The sequence below is a fragment of the Acomys minous genome (assembly GCF_964271855.1).
Source record: "Acomys minous genome assembly, chromosome: 15".
NCBI lineage: Eukaryota > Metazoa > Chordata > Mammalia > Rodentia > Muridae > Acomys > Acomys minous.
The window spans coordinates 99,165,212-99,186,509 of NC_140497.1; the positions used below are offsets into that span (position 1 = coordinate 99,165,212).

General features: G+C 55.1%; 1 protein-coding gene across 1 annotated transcript in view; it reads left to right on the plus strand.

Moving 5' to 3' along the window:
* LRP1 (LDL receptor related protein 1) overlaps positions 1-21,298 on the plus strand; it is a 69,625-nt gene that overhangs the window by 18,882 nt on the left and 29,445 nt on the right. Inside the window, exons 11-32 of the mRNA XM_084759046.1 lie at positions 667-889; positions 1,883-2,084; positions 2,681-2,806; positions 6,204-6,344; positions 6,482-6,607; positions 7,016-7,132; positions 7,466-7,546; positions 9,148-9,315; positions 12,464-12,646; positions 13,003-13,203; positions 14,339-14,584; positions 14,740-14,937; positions 16,193-16,397; positions 16,551-16,715; positions 17,173-17,417; positions 17,627-17,758; positions 18,262-18,489; positions 18,679-18,853; positions 18,942-19,036; positions 19,264-19,413; positions 19,534-19,674; positions 20,054-20,188. Of these exons, the coding sequence (XP_084615172.1) occupies positions 667-889; positions 1,883-2,084; positions 2,681-2,806; positions 6,204-6,344; positions 6,482-6,607; positions 7,016-7,132; positions 7,466-7,546; positions 9,148-9,315; positions 12,464-12,646; positions 13,003-13,203; positions 14,339-14,584; positions 14,740-14,937; positions 16,193-16,397; positions 16,551-16,715; positions 17,173-17,417; positions 17,627-17,758; positions 18,262-18,489; positions 18,679-18,853; positions 18,942-19,036; positions 19,264-19,413; positions 19,534-19,674; positions 20,054-20,188 (3,683 nt within the window). The remainder of the gene's footprint in view (positions 1-666; positions 890-1,882; positions 2,085-2,680; positions 2,807-6,203; positions 6,345-6,481; positions 6,608-7,015; positions 7,133-7,465; positions 7,547-9,147; positions 9,316-12,463; positions 12,647-13,002; positions 13,204-14,338; positions 14,585-14,739; positions 14,938-16,192; positions 16,398-16,550; positions 16,716-17,172; positions 17,418-17,626; positions 17,759-18,261; positions 18,490-18,678; positions 18,854-18,941; positions 19,037-19,263; positions 19,414-19,533; positions 19,675-20,053; positions 20,189-21,298) is intronic.

Genomic DNA, 21,298 nt, shown 5'->3' on the forward strand with positions numbered 1-21,298 from the left:
TGGATGGGAGCATGCACATCGCAGAGAACCGGGGAGGGCAACAGCTGAGGCAGGCTGGTCACTGAGGCAGGAATGGGAGGCTGGAAAGTGAGCCGAACACACCCTGAGTCTGCTTCTGCCTCTCCTAGTGCAGAGCTCTCTCCTGGCTGCCCTGAACCACCCTAGGGTTTGGGTCGGCCCGGAGCTCGCTTGCCCACATCTACAGCCTGTCTTCCCTCCCCATTATTTGCTGTCTGGAACTCCCTGGTAACCAGCAGATTTGGTGTCTTGTTAGCATCAAGTCTCGGAGGAGCCCTCGTGGCCCCCTCCCTGTTCACCCCTACTCGCCCGCTTCTACTCTCCCTACCCATCACTCTTAATTTTCCTCCTGATTTTATCTCTAACGCGACCTTCTTGAATGACTTGTTCTTGTGGGATGTGAGCGCCCGAGGGGTGGGAAACTTTGGTCTCCGCTGCACCCCTGGGTGTCAGGGGCGTGCCGCGCTGTGGTAGGCATCCATCAGCTGTCTGTTGGGTGGAGGCCTGAGGAAGTGCGGTGTGGTTTTTCAGGGATGAACGACTCAGGCCCCTAGGAAAGCGTTCTGGGTACTACTTAGTGACTGGGATGAACAGAGTGTGTTGGTGGCACGGGTGACCCGTGTGGTGCTGACCAGTCACTGCCCACAGGTGGATGTACTGGACGGACTGGGAGGAGGACCCCAAGGACAGCCGGCGAGGGCGGCTGGAGAGGGCTTGGATGGACGGCTCACACCGAGATATCTTTGTCACCTCCAAGACAGTGCTTTGGCCCAATGGGCTAAGCCTGGACATCCCGGCTGGGCGCCTCTACTGGGTGGATGCCTTCTACGACCGAATCGAGACCATACTGCTGAACGGCACAGACCGGAAGGTGGGCAGCCATGTGTGCATTGTTGACCGTGTGTGTGTCTCTATGCAGGAGACTCCGTGAGAATGTAGATGTCTGTGTGTCCAGGGCTATGTGCTTCTTGTGGCCCTACAAATATGTATGTTTGTGTGTCGCCTATGTTGCCTTGTTCATTTGAGAGTGTCAATCTGCATCTAATGATTTTGTGTGTACCTCACTGTGTGTGCATAGATACATACATACAACACACTTCGGCGTGGTCATGCACCAATGCCTGGGGACAACATATATGCAGGCTTGTTCACTTGGGTGGTTTTATACTTCATGAGCTGTGTTTGTGTTTAGGTGTGTGGACCAAACTCTGTCTTGGTTTACCAGGCCCTTCGCAGTGCAGCCCCTGGCTACCTCTGCTTGTGTCTCCTCCTCTCCGTGCTCCAACTCTCTCTGAACAGCCACGCTAGACAGCTTGGTTGGTTGGTTGTTTTTCAAGACAGGGTTTCTCTGTGTAGCCTTGGCTGTCCTGGACTCACTTTGTAGGCCAGACTGGCCTTGAACTCACAGCCATCCACCTGCCTCTGCCTCCCAAGTGCTGGGATTAAAGGCGTGAGCCACCATGCCCGGCTGACAGCTTCTTATTCCTAGCATATTGTAAGATCTCTGCTGCCCGGGCCTTTGCTTCCTGGGAATCCACCCAGCTCCTCCCTGCTCACTTTGTTTTGGATGTCATCTCTAGGTTCCTTTTCCCCCAGATTACCCACATACGCCCTCCACCAGACAGTGGGTGTTCAAGGACAAGCCCGCTCTCTTACTACCCGGCACAGCTTGGCCCTTAGCAGATCCCAGTAAATGTTTATTAGCTGGAAAAATAAGTGGATGAACGGTGGCTAGAGGACAGCATGGAGAGTGTGTCCTTTCTGGTCACTTGTAGGCGTCAGCATTACAGGGGGGGGCCCTAGGTACCTCTCAGGCATCTCTTATTTGCCCCCATCTCCTCAGAAACATCCCCTCCGTTCCTAGATTGTGTATGAGGGTCCTGAGCTGAATCATGCCTTTGGCCTGTGTCACCATGGCAACTACCTCTTTTGGACTGAGTATCGGAGTGGCAGTGTCTACCGCTTGGAACGGGGCGCAGCAGGCGCACCCCCCACTGTGACCCTCCTGCGCAGCGAGCGGCCTCCGATTTTTGAGATCCGAATGTATGACGCACAACAACAGCAAGGTGCTCCTTTGGTACAGGCTGGGGACAGCGGGCTGGTGTGGGACTCCAGGCTCTGGTATCTAAGGCTTCTGGGATGCTCTTTCACTCTGTTCCCTACTTACTTCTCGTCCCACGCCTGTGTGTTCTCTCTCTCTCTCTCTCTCTCTCTCTCTCTCTCTCTCTCTCTCTCTCCTCTCTCTCTCCTCTCTCTCTCTCCTCTCTCTCTCTCTCCTCTCTCTCTCTCCTCTCTCTCTCTCCTCTCTCTCTCTCTCCTCTCTCTCTCTCTCTCTCTCTCTCTCTCTCTCTCTCTCTCTCTCTCTCTCCTCTCTCTCTCCTCTCTCTCCTCCTCTCTCTCTCTCTCTCTCTCTCCTCTCTCTCTCTCCTCTCTCTCTCTCTCTCTCTCTCTCTCTCTCTCTCTCTCTCCTCTCTCTCTCTCTCTCCTCTCTCCTCTCTCTCTCTCTCTCTCTCTCTCTCTCTCTCTCTCTCTCTCTCTCTCTCTCTCTCTCTCTCTCTCTCTCTCTCTCTCTCTCTCTCTCAACGTGATCTTCCCCTCCTGACTTTCTCTTACATCTCCTCATGTGTATTTCGTTCCTAATTCTGCTCCCCCTCTCCTGTAGTGGGAACCAACAAGTGCCGGGTAAATAATGGAGGCTGCAGCAGCCTGTGCCTAGCCACCCCCGGGAGCCGCCAGTGTGCCTGTGCTGAGGACCAGGTGTTGGACACAGACGGTGTCACTTGCTTGGGTATGAGGGGCCTGGCTGGGGTCAAGGATGGGAAGGTAGCTCCAGCAGGGGAACGGAGGAGGATGGGAGGGTGCTCTGGTCCCAGAGGGAGATTAAGGAGGCTAAGAGGGGCCTTGTGGGGCTGACAGGAAGCAAGGGATGGGGTTCAGGGAAGGCTCTGGGGCTAAAGGCGGGTTGGGGGTGGGCAGGCTTGATGAAAGGTCATGAAGATCAGGGCAAAAGAATGAGGAACTGGCCAGCCATGTGAGGAGGGAGCTATTCTTAACTCCTTTTAACTTGCCAGGCAGTGGTGGCGCACGCCTTTAATCCCAGCACTCAGGAGGCAGAGGCAGGTGGACCTCTGGGAGTTCGAGGCCAGCTGGGTCTACAAAGTGAGTCCAGGACAGCCAAGGCTACACAGAGAAACCTTGTCTCGAAAAACAAAAAACAACAAAAAAAAAACTGCTTTCAACTTTAATTCACCATTATTAGAGTAAAATTACAGTAGTTCAAAACACTGTTGCTCAGAATAGTAGTCCTGTTCCTTTCATCCCAGCACTCAGGAGGCAGAGGCAGGAGGATTTCTGTAAGTTTAAGGCTAGCCTGGTCTACAAAGAGAGTTCCAGGACAGCCTGGCTACACAGAGAAACCCTGTCTCAAAATAAACAAATAAATAACTTTAAAAGGGAAATTAGGAGCAACAAAGCCAGCGAACACCACCGTAGCTCTGTGGTAAACCATCCACTTTCTTTCCTGAGTGTGTAGTCTGGGAATGTGTGCACATCTTCTGCCTCTTGGGGCTCATCACAACATTCTCAGTATTATGTTCTTTTAAAGTGCTGGGGATCAGTCTAGTGCCTCAAACACACCAGATTACTGTGCCACTGGGCTACACCCTCAACCCCTTACATGTGTACTTTATTTTGTTGTTACTGTGTGATGCGGTGCCCATGGTGGCCGGAAGAAGACATCAGATTCCCTGGGTCTGGTGATGGAACCGGGTTTCTCTGGCAGAGCAACCGTTGTTCTTGATGGTCGAGCCCTCTCTCAGTCGCTAAGCTCATGATTTTATTATTTTTTAAAAATTATTTTATTTTATTGGTTTTTTGAGACAGGGTTTCTCTGTGTAGCCTTCACTATCCTGTACTCCCCTTTGTAGACCAGCCTGGCCTCAAACTCACAGCGATCCATCTGCCTCTCCCTCCCGAGTGCTGGGATTAAAGATGTGTGCCACCACACCTGGCTCTAGTTTATGATTTTAAAAAGCCTTGATTTTCTAAAAAACAAGTAGAGTTCTAGAGCTGTTGATCATTGGGGAAGGCCTTAGGGTCAATTCTCAGTATCATACAAATAATTAAGGTGAAAATAAAAGGGAGTACTGGGGACTGGAGAGATGGCTTAGAGGTTAAGAGCACTGGCTGCTCTTCCAGAGGACCTGGGTTCAATTCCAAGTACCCACATGGCAGCTCACAACTGTCTGTAACTCCAAAATCTGATTCCCACAGACATGCATGCAGGCAAAACACCAAATGCACAATAAATAAATAAATAAATAAATAAATATTTTAAAGTGGATACTCATTGTAAAAATGAATAAATGCACAGTATAAAAAAATATAAAGGATCCATAAAACACCCCTAATTCTACCAACTCTAGATGCCATTCCAAGGGGCATCCTCCCAAATGTTTCTTTACACATTTACTTCCCCATAACTAGAGTCATGTCGCATGCACGCTCTTTTCTGTCACTTAGCCGGGTGTCATGAGTTCATAAGTAGCATCTTTTGTCTGTTGTTGGTTTTGTTTTTCAAGACAGGGTTTCTCTGTGTAGCCCAGGCTGGCCTCGAACTCACAGAGATCTCCTGCCTCAGTGCTGGGATTAAAGGCGTGCATCATCACGGCCAGCCATAGCAGCATTTTTAATGGTCAAACTGTACCGTTTAGTAAATGTCCCATCCTTTCCTCAACTGTTTCTCTGCTGTTGTGTTGTTATTTTCAGGGCTTTTGTTTTTGCTTTGTAATCTTGGCCAACACTCACTGAGCATAGACTATGTGTTGTAAGCATGTCCCATGTCATAACTTACTTATCCCCTAAAGTGTCTGTGGGCATAGCATTTTTATTTACAAGTGAAGAAGCCAAGGCCCAAGTTAGCACAGGCATTCTGACCAGGAAGTCTGGCCTCCACGCCCGTTTGTTAAATGCCCTTCTGCAGTTCTTGCCTATTTGCCCTTTCCCATAATTGGGATCATTTTATCACAGTCCCCGGAGTGAAAAGGGGGTCAGTAGCTGGGCATGGTGGTACACCCCTTTAATCCCAGCATTTAGGAGGCAGAGGCAGGTGGGTCTCTGTGGGTTCCATGCCAGCCAAGGCCACATAGTGAGATGTTCTCTCAAAAAAAAACAAAAACAAAACAAAAACAAAAATAAAGAAAAACCAGAAAAAGGTCAGTAGTGACCAGTGCCCAGCTGAGAGCAAGACTGAGGTCGGTGAGGGTTGAGCACATTGGCAGAATGTTGAGGGGTCAGGGAAACAGGGTCACCTTTGTAGACACTGGCATCATTAAGAGTGGAGTCAGAGAACGTGACCCTGGACCAGGAGCAGAGCATCCTTAGCCATGGCAGGGCGTGGCTGGAGAAGGTCACTGAGTTCTGGGAAGGGGAGAAGGAGAGGAGCCGAGCAGCAGCCATTCAGACAAGGAGCACACGTACCAACTTGTAGACCGGAAAAGGGAAGTGCAAAGCTCAGGGTGACTGATAGCAGTCTGGGCTCCAGGTTGCCAGTGGCTTAGACAAAGGTCAGCTAGATGCTAAGGCAGAGGGTGATGGCGAGGGGCCCCTGTTGAGGATGGGGTGGTGGAGCACGCAGGGGTCTGGGGCATGTCTTCATCCCTGCAGTGGAAGTCCAGGACAAGAACTTGGGGGGCCCCTGAGATGATGCCTAGGGGTGGCTGAGGGAATCAGTGGCGGACCTCCACACATCTCTGATGTGTCGTAATGAGCTCTCCTGAGAGCTGTTTTACTTTTAGACTGCAGGGAAATTCAGACATCACTGTGTGGCCTGAGAAGGAGCTACCCAATCTAACCAAATAATTTGCTTATGGAAAGTTATATACTTGGGGAAAAATTACTCTGTATATAATTTTTTTTTTTCTTTTTGGTTTTTCGAGACAGGGTTTCTCTGTGTGGCCTTGGCTGTCCTGGACTCGCTTTGTAGACCAGGCTGGCCTCGAACTCACAGCGATCCACCTGCCTCTGCCTCCCAAGTGCTGGGATTAAAGGCGTGCGCCACCACCGCCCGGCCATAGTATTTTTTTTTTTTAACCCCAGTAAATCAAAAGAGAAACACAGGGGTTTTAGCACCTGCCCCGTGGCCTGGGTCTGACCTTCTTCCACTCCCATTCCTGCGGTGCCCACAGCGAACCCATCCTACGTGCCTCCACCCCAGTGCCAGCCGGGCGAGTTTGCCTGTGCCAACAACCGCTGCATCCAGGAGCGCTGGAAGTGTGACGGCGACAATGACTGCCTGGACAACAGTGACGAGGCCCCGGCCCTGTGCCGTGAGTCACCCTCCCCCACCCCTGGCAGCAGAGGCAGCAAGGTGCTGGATGTGTCCACACCTGAGTGAACCAGAGACTCCACTCTGACCCCTGACCTTTACCCTCTTCCCCCCGCCCCCTACCCCCGACCTCCCCAGATCAACACACCTGCCCCTCGGACCGCTTCAAATGTGAGAACAACCGGTGCATCCCCAACCGCTGGCTCTGTGACGGGGACAACGATTGTGGCAACAGCGAGGATGAGTCCAATGCCACCTGTTCAGGTGTGGGATGGGGGGCCACAGTAGTGGGGACCCAGGGCTGGGCGGACAGAGGAAGCCTCAGGGAAGGAAAGAAAAGAGCCCGCCTGCATATCTAGAGCAGAGGGGAGGAAGCTGTGGAGCCTCCCGTACCCTGTCAGGACGGACAGACCGACGGAGCTGGGTGGACAGGGGAGCGGACACAATTCTAGACACATACGAAGAGGAATATGGATGAGCCTTTCCCCAAAGGTCCCAGAGATTTCTGGGGGGATGGGGTCAGGCACCAGTGTGATTTGGGACACTAGGGAATAACATCTCAAACAGAGGGGGAGGATGAGGGGGGGGAGGGGGGAGAGGACCAACAGGAAGAGAGAGGGACTGGATGACAAACGCCTACACCTGACCCGCCCCCCTCTCCCCGCCCCCCAGCTCGCACCTGCCCACCCAACCAGTTCTCCTGTGCCAGTGGCCGCTGCATCCCCATCTCCTGGACCTGTGACCTGGATGACGACTGTGGGGACCGGTCTGATGAGTCAGCCTCCTGCGGTAAGGGAGACAGCAGGGGAGGGGAGGGGAGGGGAAGGGAGGGGAGGGGAGGGAAGGGAGGGACAGAGCCTGTGTTTCTGGGCCTGGAGTACGTGGTCTCTGTGGCTCTGGTGAGTTTTGTCTACAGCAGGGGACGGCAGCCCAGCCCGCTGTCACAGCTGTCCATTTTGGGGGGGGGGGGCTCAGGGGCCTCGTGTTGGTCCCTAGCTGGGGTGAATGGGCCCTGGCCTGGCTCTGCTAAAGGCTCCTGCTTGTGGAATGGCCCCCTTCACCACCGACTCAGTGTGGCTTTGAGGGCCCTATTCAACTGTTCTTTCTCTTTCTCTCTGACAGCCTATCCTACCTGCTTCCCCCTGACTCAGTTTACCTGCAACAACGGCAGATGTATTAACAGCAACTGGCGATGTGACAATGGTGAGAGCTGGCCTCCCTCCTCTTATGTTATGCCTAGGAAAGCCAGAAGCCATAGCCGGGGCTGGGGGGATGTAGGGGGGGGTGCAGATGGAGACCTTGGGCTCAAGCTGCAGCTCTCTGTGGTGCACAGAAACCCCGGGGGACTGGCTAGGAGAAATGAGGAGGAGCCAGAAATACCACAGGGGTACCAAAGTGGGCAGAAGGAAGGCCCTGCTGTTGCATCATCAGCCTGCCTTAGCAGGGCAGGGCTGTCACCCTCTGGGAGGACACAAGGGGCTGAGGAAAGCTGGGTAAGGAGAGAGGCAGAGCAAGGAGCCTCGGGCCCATCCTCTTCTCCCTACACCCCCTGTCTCTTGGGGTTCTTACTGTATGCCCCAAGCTCTGGGCTTCAGAACACACCTGAAGGTCAGCCACGGACCAGGTGATGTCAGGGGGGCGTGGAAGGTCTGCCCTGTCTGGCGTGGTGTTGTGTTGTGCCGTGGGGACAGCAGTGTGTGTAACCACACACGTGTGTGTGTGTGTATATTGTCGTGTGTACTGTTTCGGGGATTCGTCCTGTCTGGCATGGTGTTGTGTTGTGCCATGATGCGCTGCCGCAGTGGCTCCTGCCCTGGCTCATACCTGACGACTGGTTAGGTCAGCGCCATGATTCCCTCCCCCTGGCTGCGTCTCAAGTGCCAATGGTTGCCCTGGCGGTTTCTGTGTTTCAGAGAAGGATTGTGGGGACGGCTCTGACGAAAAGACCTGTCCTGAGCCTGCCGGTCAGTGCATAGAGGCACATGCACCATCACCCCACAGCCCCCAATGGGCCTCAGCCTTCCCCAGTCCCCTAGGCTGCCTGGTCCAGAGCTGCCAGGACATGCACAGACAAAAACCACAGAGGCTGTTTCAGGGAAGCAGCCCCAGGGTGGGCTCAGGGCTGCTCAGAGGAGACATGACAGAGGTGGTACTGAGGAAACTGAGACTTGGGGGAGGAACACATAGAGGACCGGCTAGCCTCGGTCTTTGAGAATCCGGTCAGCGCAGAGGGAAGTCAGTCGCCCTATGACTTAGGAGGCAGGATGTTCAGCGCAGACAGACACCTACGTCACTAGACTTACCCTAACCTCGGCTATAGGCAAGCCCCGGGGAGCCAGCACCCAGTGCAATGCCAGTGTCTGACTATGTCAAGGTCAGGGTGTGGCTGGATCAAGGCCTTTCCAGCCAGCCAAGTCTCACCTACACCCCACCTTCCTTTCTGTCCCAAACCAGAGGAACCTCTGCCTAACCACTACCACCCCCACCCCCAAAGTAAACAGTCCCTGCCTCCAGCGCCAGCTTTCTTGAGACTGGGGAAGGGTCCTCCTGGAGCCCACTTAATGCCTTCCCTCCCCACACTCCCCAGCCTGTGGGCCATGGTGCATGCTGCAGTCTATGCAGTTTCTGTGTCTTTTCTGTTTGTTATTTTCTCAGTTGGGGGGGGTGGGGTGGGGCGGGCCATGGGCAGGAATGAGGGGGCAGAGTGGGTCAAGCTGTGGGGGTTCACGGGAAAGGCTGCTCTGCTGACCATGCCCTCCCCTTCTCCCCTGCCTCTCTCCCCCGCCCCCCCCCCCCGCCCCAAGACAACGATTGTGGGGACAACAGTGACGAGGCCGGCTGCAGCCACTCCTGCTCTAGCACCCAGTTCAAGTGCAATAGCGGGAGATGCATCCCTGAGCACTGGACGTGCGACGGGGACAATGACTGCGGGGACTACAGTGATGAGACGCACGCCAACTGTACCAACCAGGGTGAGCACCTGGGACTAGCATTCATCCGCCCCCACCCCGCCCCCACCCCGCCCCCACCCCGCCTGCCTTGTCACTACCCAGGAACCCTGAGATCCATGAGGCTTTTGCCCCTTGTCCTTGAGGAGGTTCCAGTTCCATAGGAGGGAGAGCTTGCTGGGATATCGTTGTCACACGCTGTTAAGAGTGAGGGCCTGGCAGTTGGGTGGCCTTAGGTTTCAGCTCCAAACCCTGTGACTTGTTATCTGAGTGGCCTTGGGCAGCTTATTTAATCTCTGTGGGCCTCGCCTCTGAGTTTCTTTACAAAACACTGACGTGGCTCTGCTGACGGGGAGGCTAGAGAGGGCAGGCACAGGAGAGAGGCACAGGCAGCTGTCTGCGGAGCAGTGGGTAGACAGGAAGTCTAGGTGGGCCCGGTGGCCCACACCTATAATCCCACCTCACAAGAGGCTGAGGCAGGAGGATGGATCACTGAGGTCGGCCTGGGCTAGCGAGTAAGGCCTGTCCCAAAAAAAGAAAAGAAAGAAGAAAGAGAACAAAGGGTTGGAAGGAGAGCGGGGAATCGCCCAGTGCCCAGGTTATGGGGCCTCTCAGAGGAGGATGAGTTTCCTGAAGGTCACAAGTCCCCTCTGGGGGTGTTGGCTTCTCAGCTCTGGCCCATCACTGCCATGAAAGACAGCAAATACAAGATGGTTCTGGCTTTAAGAAAAAATCAGAAATGTCCCTTTTTTTCCCCCTATGAAATTTACTGGGGTTTGGGGGTTTGTTTGTTTTGAGACAGGGTTTCTCTGTGTAGCCTTGGCTGTCCTGGACACGCTTTGTAGACCAGGCTGGCCATGAGCTCACAGCGATCCACCTGCCTCTGCCTCCCTGAGTGCTGGGATTATAGGTGTGCACCACCACCCTGGCTAAATGTACTGTATTTTAAAGCTGGCATCTTTAATTTCCTAAGGTTTCTGCAGCTCAGTACCACAACCTGAGTGACTTTTAACAGAAGTGCACTTCCCCACAGAACACATTGGCCTTCCTTTGTGTGAGCTGCATTATCCCGTGCGTGCTCTCCTCGGCACGTGCTGTCTTCCCTCAGTGTGTCTGTCCCCGGGTCCAAGTGTTTGTTTTTATAGGAGCATTAATACTGTTAATTGGGCCCTACCCCAGTGATTTCAGTTTGCAAAAACACTACTGCCAAACAAGGCGGTCTTGACAGGTGTGGTGGGTTCAGCATCTTTTTAGGGACTGTGGTTCAGCTCGACCAAGTCACAAACATTTCTTTAAGCCTCACATGACCCATGGACTGCCAGCTAGTCTCTGCCTCCGCATTAGGATTGTGCTAGGTGCCACGGACCACCCACTGTGCATCCAGCAGCAGCACCAAGGCAGTCACAGGAGGCTCAGGAGACAGCAACTGTCTCTGCAGGGTCACCTCTGGAAAGGACTTGGCCTAGGAAGGGATCCCAGCAGGCTGTGTGACGCAGAGCAGGCCTTGCCCAACAAGCCAGGCAGATCTGAAGGAATGGCTTCCTCTGTGCAGGCAGCGGGTGGAGATGGGGTGGGTGGACCTGGCGTGTGGGATCAGAGACCTGATTGGTGGTATGGTTAGCCCGGTTCGCCTGTGGTTCTGAGCCTCCCAGACCTAGGACCCTACTGGAGGAGGTCGGTCTGACTAGGTAGAGAGTGTGAGACTTCCTATGGGTTAGAGGTGGCTTGGAAACTCGGAAGTAAAGACTAAAGGGGAAACTGAACTCCGAGGCGAGGGCTGGGCAGGCCAGTCAGATGGAAGGCACCTCATGCAGGGACAAGAAACTGAGGCAGCTCTGCAAGCATTAGAGAGTCTGGCAGAGGGCTGACCTGGGAGGCACCGGGCAGCTCTGGAAGATAGTATGATGTTGGTGGTACTTTTTTTTTTTTTTTTTTTTTTTTAAGATTTATTAGCTGGGTGTGGTGGCGCATACAGGTGGATCTCTGTGAGTTCGAGGCCAGCCTGGTCTACAAAGCGAGTCCAGGACAGCTAAGGCTACACAGAGAGACCCTGTCTCGAAAAACAAAAAAAAAAACAACAACAACAAAAAATTATTTATTTTATGTATATGAGTATACTATCTTCACACACATCAGAAGAAGGCATCTAATCCTACTACAGGTGGTGGTGAGCCACCATGTGGTTGCTGGGAATTGAACTCAGGACCTCTGGAAGTGCAGCCAGTGCTCTTAACCACTGAGCCATCTCTCTAGCCCCATTGCTGGTACTTTTGAAAGGCAACCCTGGATAGAGATTAGATTGAACTTCAGGCACCTTGGGTTAGGCAAGTCAGATCCTAGGCATGGCAGCGTGAGACCCAGCCCCATTACCTGACCATCCATGCTCACACGTGGGTGGCATTTTCACTATTGTCACTGGCCTACAGGGTCACATGGGATACAGGACAACCCTGATGGACCAGTGAGCTTGTGCCCCAACCCTGCCCTCAGACTGCCAGCTCTCTGCACACATGGGGGAAAATGCTGAGACCTTCACCTCCCACACCCATCTGACCTATGCCCCTCCCCATGGGCCCATCTCAGAGGCCTCCCCCTGGATGCACAACTCCACGGATCCTGGTAGCTTCACTCTCACGAGTCACATCCCTGCCTGAAGTGATTTCCGCTGGGAAGCTGACCTGTCTTATCTGAAATGTCATCCCATCAGCCTGGCACCATTAAACAGGTGCCGTGGCCTGCAGTCATGGCCTAGAGCTATCTCCCTTCGCTGGACCCTAAGTTATGTGGGAGCCAAGGACTTGGTCTCCGTCTCTGCCAGTGCCCAGGGCAGCGCCTAGACCATAGCTGGCACTCAGTGTGGAGTAAATGCAGGAAACAAATGAGTTTGGATGCATTTGAGCTTTGTCCTGACAAAATAAATACTCAGCCAGTCAACATCTCATGAGTGTAGAAAAGGGACATTAGATAAAATGGTCACCCGGGGTCCTTGAAGATGTGACATCTGACTGTCTTGATGAATTGTTGCTGGCAAGCTGTGGGCAGGCTCACAGGATGCTCTGGGCCTCCTCAGCTTGGCGCCCAGGCTAGGCAGAGGTGGTAGGAAAGGTCTGTCCCAGGGTGCCTCTCCTTCCTGATATGCCACCCCCTACCACCCCCCCATGGTGTCCTCTAGCCACAAGACCCCCTGGAGGCTGCCATACGGATGAGTTCCAGTGCCGGCTAGACGGCCTGTGCATCCCCCTGCGGTGGCGCTGTGACGGGGACACTGACTGCATGGACTCCAGTGATGAGAAGAGCTGTGAAGGGGTGACCCACGTTTGTGACCCAAATGTCAAATTTGGCTGCAAGGACTCAGGTGAAAAAGAGGATTTAAATGTAACAGCGTGGGTAGGAGGAGGAGGCCATGTTGGGGACTTCACGGGCGGCTTGATATTGTGGGGGAGGAGAGAGCAAGAAAAGGGCCAGTGTTGGCGTGAAGGACCCTGGGAACCCAAACCCTGGCCAGAACTGAGCATCAGCACCTTCTGCAGGCTACTACCGTCTTAGTTGCCTGTGTGAATTTGGCAGAAATGGTTTCAGGGTTCACAGTGGGCTGCGGAACACTCCAGTGAAGATGCAATTTGATAAGCACACGGGGTCTGGGCAGGGAGGGCACACTGAGGCCCAGTCTCCGTGCCAGGCCCCTCATTCGGCGCCCATCCCATCCCTCAGCTCGGTGCATCAGCAAAGCGTGGGTGTGCGACGGTGACAGCGACTGTGAAGATAACTCTGACGAGGAGAACTGTGAGGCCCTGGCCTGCAGGCCGCCCTCACACCCCTGTGCCAACAACACCTCCGTCTGCCTGCCCCCGGACAAGCTGTGTGATGGCAAAGACGACTGCGGAGACGGCTCCGACGAGGGCGAGCTCTGCGGTGAGGCCCGGGCGGGTCCTGGGGTCAGCAGTGTGGAGAGGCCACACTGTGGAGAGGTCTGGGGCCAGGGCAGGTCTGTAGGAAAGGATCCGGGGGCAGGAGTGGGCAGTTACTCGGATGTCTCCAAAGGCGTGCGTTGGTCTAGGGCTTGCCTTGGCCCTGTGTGAAACAACCCCCACTCTTACAGCCCAGTGAGGCAGCAATAGTAGTTTCCAGATGAAGAAGAGGAGGCACAAATCCCTTCAATAAACTAGTCCAGGGTCCCTCCACTCTGAAGGCATGCCTTGGGGCGGGGGGGGGGGGAGTGGTTAGAACCCCTGACCTGGAACAGACTCTCCCCTCAGTCAGACCACTGACTAGGGAGGCCAGGCTGGAACTGAGGTACAGGGTCAAGGCGTGAGCTAAGCCGACTTCCTGAGGCGGGAGGGGGATGTAACTGGGCTCGCAGAAATGGGCAAAATGTGCAGAATGAGTGAGGAGGTACGGGATCAGGTTCAGGGAGGACTGAGCGGGGTGACCTCGCTGCCCCAGAGCAGAGAGGGACACCTGACTTCTGGGAAAGGGAGGAGGGAAGGGAAAGGCACCGGAGACTGGCCCAGAAACTGCTGACATGTTGGCAGCAGGGTCATAAGTTCCAGGGCATGTCAGGCGTCAGGGCATCTCCCTCTGCATCCTCCCCCACATTGAACCTGAGTAGGGAAAGATCAAAGAAAGGGGCCTTGACCTAAGGACCCTGCCATAGAGGAGGCAAAATGCCCAGGCCTCAAACATAGACATAGAGGGTACAGGAGAGAGAGAGAGAGAGAGAGAGAGAGAGAGAGAGAGAGAGAGAGAGAGAGAGAGAGAGAGAGAGAGAGAGAGAGAGAGAGATATGAGGAGAAGGGGTAATGGGCCTAGGTGTCCCAGTCCTGGTCCTGAGGGAGCCTGGGCAGGGAGGTAGAGGCTTAGCAAGGGCCACAGGTAGGGCTCCAGGCTTGGAATGGATTCAAACAAACAAAAAACAACAACAACAACAACAACAACAAAAAATCCAACCAAAACAAAGAAAACAACTTGAAGGCCCCACAGGGCCATGTCCTTCCCAGATATTTACCCTGGGCCTGTCCCCTGCCTGTCTCCCCCCACCCCCCTCCAGACCAGTGTACTCTGAATAACGGAGGCTGTAGTCACAACTGCTCGGTGGCCCCTGGCGAAGGCATTGTGTGCTCCTGCCCGCTGGGTATGGAGCTGGAACCTGACAACCGTACCTGCCAGATCCAGAGCTACTGTGCCAAGCACCTCAAATGCAGCCAGAGATGTGACCAGAACAAGTACAGCGTCAAGTGCTCCTGCTACGAGGGCTGGGTCTTGGAGCCTGATGGCGAGAGCTGCCGCAGTCTGGGTAAGGCCGCCATCCCTAAGGTACAGTGGGCTGGGTGCTTAAGTGGCCAAATGCAGAAGGCCAAGGGGGGCAGAGACCCCTGCGTGTGCCTGGACAGAGAGGCACAGAGGCTTTAGTGTGAGCCCTTTGCTGACCGGATCGTGCCTTCCCACCAGATCCCTTCAAACCGTTCATCATCTTCTCCAACCGACACGAGATCAGGCGCATAGACCTTCACAAAGGGGACTACAGCGTCTTGGTGCCCGGCCTGCGCAATACCATCGCCTTGGACTTTCATCTCAGCCAGAGCGCCCTCTACTGGACGGACGTGGTAGAGGACAAGATCTACCGGGGAAAGCTGCTGGACAACGGAGGTGACTTGCTGGGCCTGGGAGCGGTGCCAGGATCACACACACAGATGGCACTTGGGCACTTGGAGGTCACAGACCCAGATCCAGGTGGCCCCAAACCTGAGGCTTCGGCTCCCCACTTCCCTGTTTAATTGGGTTAGATTTTGCTTTGGGTCTCAGAGCCTGATGCCCCATAATTATCGTCAGCATTGCTGCCAGCCTGATAATTAAGGAAATGATCACCCTTTCTTTGGAATGGCCTGAAGCCTGGCTCTCCAATCTCTGAATTTCAGGCTTAGAAGGAAAATGCCAGGTAGGGTTGGAATGCCCTCTGTCTCACGATAGCCTGAGCCACCACAGGCTCAGTATTGAGCATCTATTGTACACCGGGCACTTGGACACAACAGTGATCAAGAAAGCTTTATTTATTCATTATGTATGCAGTGCTCTGCCCGCATGTACACCTGCACACCAGAAGAGGGCATCAGATCACATGATAGATGTGAGCCACCATGTGGTTGCTGGGAATTGAACTCAGGACCTCTGGAAGAGCAGCCAGTGCCCTTAACCTCTGAGCCATCTCTCCAGCCCTCCAGACAGTTTTAAATTGTGTGTCACGGTGGGTCCCTGAGGAGGTGGCATCTGAACAGAGGCAAGGAAAAGTGTGGTTTAATAGAGGAATTTGGATTGTTCACTATAAAAGGAACCAGAAAACATCTCAAATGTCCACTTCCAGGAGACCAGCTAAGTAAAGCGATCTGCTCACCACATGCCAGTCTCTGAAAGAATAAGACATGTGGGTTTCCTAACCTAGAGTGTCTTCAGGACATCCTGCATCATTTCTAACAAGTGCTGTCCTGCTGAGCGTGGTGACGCACACCTTTAATCCCAGCACTCGGGAGGCAGAGTCAGGCGGATCTCTGTCAGTGCGAGGCCAGCCTGGGCTACAAATCGCCAGGATAGCCAAGGCTAAACACAGAGAGACCCTGTCTCGAGAAAACAAAACCAAAAACCCAAGTGCCATCCCAGACGCTTCCACCCTCCCTGACCTCCTTTCTAAGGTTACCCTACGTGCAGAAAGTGGCTGCCCTTGCCCCCTCCTCCAGGAGCCCCCCTTTCTACCTACCTCCCAGTGGGAAAGAGTGTTGGGAATACCGCCCATGGGAGCTGGCCCTTCAGTGATCTTGGCAGAAGTGTCAGGATGAAGGGACCCTGGAACCCACACCTCCGCCATGCCCTGCCCCAGGGGTCTCTAACCACAAGCAACCTCTCTTCCTAGCCCTGACTAGCTTCGAGGTGGTGATTCAGTATGGCTTGGCCACGCCGGAGGGCCTGGCCGTGGACTGGATCGCAGGCAACATCTACTGGGTGGAGAGCAACCTGGACCAGATTGAGGTGGCCAAGCTGGATGGGACCCTCCGAACCACCCTGCTGGCAGGGGACATTGAACACCCAAGAGCAATTGCGCTGGACCCTCGGGATGGGTGAGGGACTCTATCTGCGCCTCTCTAGCCCCCTGTTCCGCCTGACTAAGGACGCCTGTCTTCTTGGTACCCTTGATCCTCCCCCGCCGCCCCCCACATGTCTTATCATGGGGCTACCACCCCCAACTTTGTCCCTTCTGACTCTCTCCCTAGGATTCTGTTTTGGACAGACTGGGATGCCAGTCTGCCACGAATTGAGGCAGCATCCATGAGTGGGGCTGGGCGCAGAACCATCCACAGAGAGACAGGCTCCGGGGGCTGGCCCAACGGGCTCACCGTGGACTACCTGGAAAAGCGCATCCTCTGGATCGATGCCAGGTCAGCAGCACTCCGCCAAGCAGGGCTGAGGCGGGCGGCAGCACCACCTGGGCAGGGGAGGGGCCGGGACCAGCAGGGACAAAGTGAAGCCAGCACCACGAGAGGGCTGGGCAGAAGGAGCAGGGTAGCGACCTGCGCCTCTCCACCGTCCCCTCTGCTAAGCGCTCTGTCAGCCCAGAGCAAAGAGAAGGTGCCAGTTTCCTAACTTTGCACCAAAGCTCCAGGTGACAGCTGCAACCCTGGGAAGGCAATCACAAGGCTAGACTCCAACCTGTTGGATTTACCCCCCCCCCCCGCAGTCTTACATTCCTCAGGAAGAAGAGTTCCCTGTGTACTCAGTTGGTGGGGGGGGGCGGGGGGGGCATTGGCAGCGTGAGAGAAGGTGGATGCCTGAGCACAGAACATCATTGCTGAGACCATCACTGATCTCCCCCCCCCCAATTGTTACACCCCCCAGGTCAGATGCTATCTACTCAGCCCGGTATGATGGCTCCGGCCACATGGAGGTCCTCCGGGGACACGAATTCCTGTCACACCCATTTGCGGTGACACTGTATGGTGGGGAGGTATACTGGACCGACTGGCGGACAAACACACTGGCCAAGGCCAACAAGTGGACTGGCCACAATGTCACCGTGGTGCAGAGGACCAACACCCAGCCCTTCGACCTGCAGGTGTATCACCCTTCCCGGCAGCCCATGGGTAAGGGACTTGTGCCTTACAGGCAGCTGAAAAGGAGCCGCTAGCCATTGGACAGGGAGGGTGCTAGAAGAGTGGGGGGAGGTGGGGGGAGGGTGGGGGAGGGCTGTGCTGGCACAGGGAGGATGAGGGTTGGGGTGGGATCCAGGTGAAAGGATCCGGGTGAGCAGGGTAGGTCACAGGATGCTCTTGCTGTCTTCTCTCCCGGTCAGCTCCAAATCCATGCGAGGCCAACGGGGGCCGGGGCCCTTGTTCCCACCTGTGCCTCATCAACTACAACCGGACCGTGTCCTGTGCTTGTCCTCATCTTATGAAGCTCCACAAGGACAACACCACCTGCTACGGTAGGAAGCCGCTTCCCCCAACAGCTGTGGGTAAACTGAGGCTGAAGGAGAGGTCTGAGGTCCCTAGGGTTAAGCAGAGGACTGACTGTCAGTGTGGGAAGAAGCTACAGCTGCCGGGATCTGACATAGGTGGCGCTGCCTCTTTGCGGTGGCTCTCAATCCGTGCGTGGGGTCACGACCCTTTCACGGGGTCACCTATCAGATACCCCGCATATCAGATTTTGACGTTACAATGAATTAACAATAGCAAAATCATAGATATGAGGTAGCAATGAAAATGATTGTATGGTTTGGCGGGGGTGCAGGGGCTGTGGGGGGGGGGGAAGGAGGGGGGTTTCACCACAACATGAGGACCTGTATTAAAGGGTCACAGCATTAGGGAGGTTGAGGGTCACTGTCATAGCAGTCCAGGAGCCCACAGAAGTGAGTCTGGGAGGGACCTAACCCAGGCAGGAAGCCTGAAGGCAAAGGACTGCCTTCAGTGACTGGCCTGCGCCCCACAGAGTTTAAGAAGTTCCTGCTGTACGCACGTCAGATGGAGATCCGGGGCGTGGACCTGGATGCCCCCTACTACAATTACATCATCTCCTTCACGGTGCCCGACATCGACAACGTCACGGTGCTGGACTATGACGCCCGCGAGCAGCGAGTTTACTGGTCTGATGTGCGGACACAAGCCATCAAGCGGGCGTTCATCAATGGCACAGGCGTGGAGACCGTCGTCTCTGCAGGTTTTGGCCCTGCCCTTGCCCCACCCCACCCCCAACACACACCAACCATGTCCTGTGGTCCCGATACCATTTCCCCAAACTTTGTTTCCATTTACTGCTCTTAGCCCGTTTCTCGACCCTCGGCTTTCCAGAAACCATCTTCTCCTCAGCCCGTCCCGACCCCCACCTCCTCCCTGTTTGTGCCCTCAGACTTGCCAAACGCCCATGGGCTGGCTGTGGACTGGGTGTCCCGAAATCTGTTCTGGACAAGTTATGACACCAACAAGAAGCAGATTAACGTGGCCCGGCTAGACGGCTCCTTCAAGAACGCCGTGGTGCAGGGCCTGGAGCAGCCGCACGGCCTGGTCGTCCACCCGCTTCGTGGGTCAGTCTGTATGGCTCAGGGCTTCGGAATGCCCGTGTGAGGAGGGAGAAGAGAACCCTTAACCCTCTCTTCTCCATTCTTTTCCCAGAAAGCTCTACTGGACCGACGGGGACAACATCAGTATGGCCAACATGGATGGAAGCAACCGCACTCTGCTCTTCAGCGGCCAGAAGGGCCCCGTGGGTACGCGCTCGCCCTGCTTGCTCCTGCAGGCCTCCAATTCCCCAGTTAGGAGATGCTCCTGGTACCTCTCCCCGGTGCCCTGGGCCTCTCCCGGCCCCCAGCGTTAGTGCCTGTTCTCAACCCCACCTTGTCCCAGACCCACACAGCCTCAGCGTACTCTGTTCCCGGCCCTGAGTCTGGCCCCGGTGCCACGTTCCATGGCTGTGACACCCGTTCCCTTTTCCCAGGGTTGGCTATCGACTTCCCCGAGAGCAAGCTCTACTGGATCAGCTCTGGGAACCATACGATCAACCGCTGCAATCTGGACGGGAGCGAGCTGGAGATCATCGATGCCATGAGGAGCCAGCTGGGCAAGGCCACTGCGCTAGCCATCATGGGTGAGGGCTGGGTGGGGAGGGGGTGGAAGGTAGGGTAAGGGCGGGCACAGCAGGGCTCGGTGGTGGTGGGGAGCCTCCCGTGGGCCGCCCCAAAGGTCTTAATCCCACCTGTTGCCGCAGGGGACAAGCTGTGGTGGGCAGACCAGGTGTCGGAGAAGATGGGCACGTGCAACAAGGCCGACGGCTCCGGGTCGGTGGTGCTGCGGAATAGCACCACGTTGGTGATGCATATGAAGGTGTATGACGAGAGCATCCAGCTAGGTAGGCAATGGGTGAGGGCCGTGGCACCCAGAGGGTCTGCAGCAGTAAGCATGGAGGACTAGGAGAGTAGCTTCAGAGCTGGCCTCATGAGCAGCCTGCCAGAACAGTGGGGCGAGGGGATGCAGGGTGGGCTAGGCTCCCCTCATCACCCCAGGGGCTGCTTTTCCTCACCGGTCCCCCTCCCCCACACTGAGGTAGACTCAGTTTAGCAGAAAAAGTCCAGGGGTCTAGGAAGATAAAAGGCCTGAGAGGTGGATTGGGTGAGACCCTGACTCCAAGGTGAACCCCAGTGAGCATCCTGTCCCTGAGCAGCCCAAGCCCGTCCCTTACGAAGGCCAGCTCGGCTCACGATTTCTTTCCGTCCACCACCCTTCCACAGAACATGAGGGTACCAACCCCTGCAGTACCAACAATGGAGACTGCTCCCAGCTCTGCCTGCCAACGTCAGAGACGACGCGCTCCTGCATGTGCACGGCTGGCTATAGCCTCCGGAGTGGACAGCAGGCCTGCGAGGGTCAGTTGCTGGCATCTCCTCTCTGCCTAACCTTGCCCCCTCCTACCCTACTGCTATACCGTGCCCTTGGGAAAGAGTGCTCATCACACAAACCCAGGAGTCTCCTGGCTTAGATGGTCATCGTGTGCCACTCTTCTGGTTCTGTGGACAAAAGCTTGACCCAGAAGAACGGGCCAACATATAGCAAGAAGCTGGACCACGAAATGGACGTGACTGCCTAGTGCCTGCAGTAGGTTTTAATGAGGCAGACGCGGGGTGATAGAGGCAGGCCAGCTGGGCAGAAGAGGCATGCTCTGCCCTGGATTTTATAGAATTGGTAGCAGCATTTGGTCCTTGGTACAATGGAGAAACAGGTTGGTGGTACAGTGGTACAGTGGTGTGCTTAGCATGCCCTGAGCCACGTGGACACACGGTGAGGGCACACACTCATACTATACAAGACGTGAGATAATGTGTCTAAACAGTCAAGTGGGCAGACTGTGGCAAGGCTATGATAAGGCCTAGAGCTAGGGCGGGGCCCCTGTGGGTCCTCAGCCAGGAGTGCCTAGAAAGTGGTGTTAGGAGATTATCCTGGCGGCAGAAAGCTTCCAGATTGGGGGAGGGAGAAACCCAGGCAGTTAGACCAGTTAGGAGACTCTTAGGAGGGAGGGAGGGGCCAGGCTCCAGGCCCGGCTGCCCAGCAGGGAAGGGATGAAACTCAGCATTTCACAAGACCTTGCTACTGTACAAGCTTGCCCTAGGACAGCACTTTTCTCCCCAAGGGCTCTGCCAGAACCCTCCTGCTTTGATGTGGGTGGGTGTTACAGAAAGGAACACTCGGCAGAGCATAATGGAAACATAGTTTCTTTGCTGCTTAGCCCCCTTGGAGCCCTGAAGGTGCCTGTGGAAGCCAGAGCGTCCTGGGTTCCCCAGATGCACTTGACCATATCTTTTTCTTTTCACAGAGCTCAGGCAACCAATGTGGGGGGGATTCCCTTGGGCACACGGGCACACAGAGAGATGAGAGTCAGGGAGGCCTGGGGGATACATAGATCGTGGTGTCCCCTAGGAAATGGGAAAACTGGGAACTGGGCACAGGGGCAAGCAAGGTGCTGGGAACTTTGTTGGGAA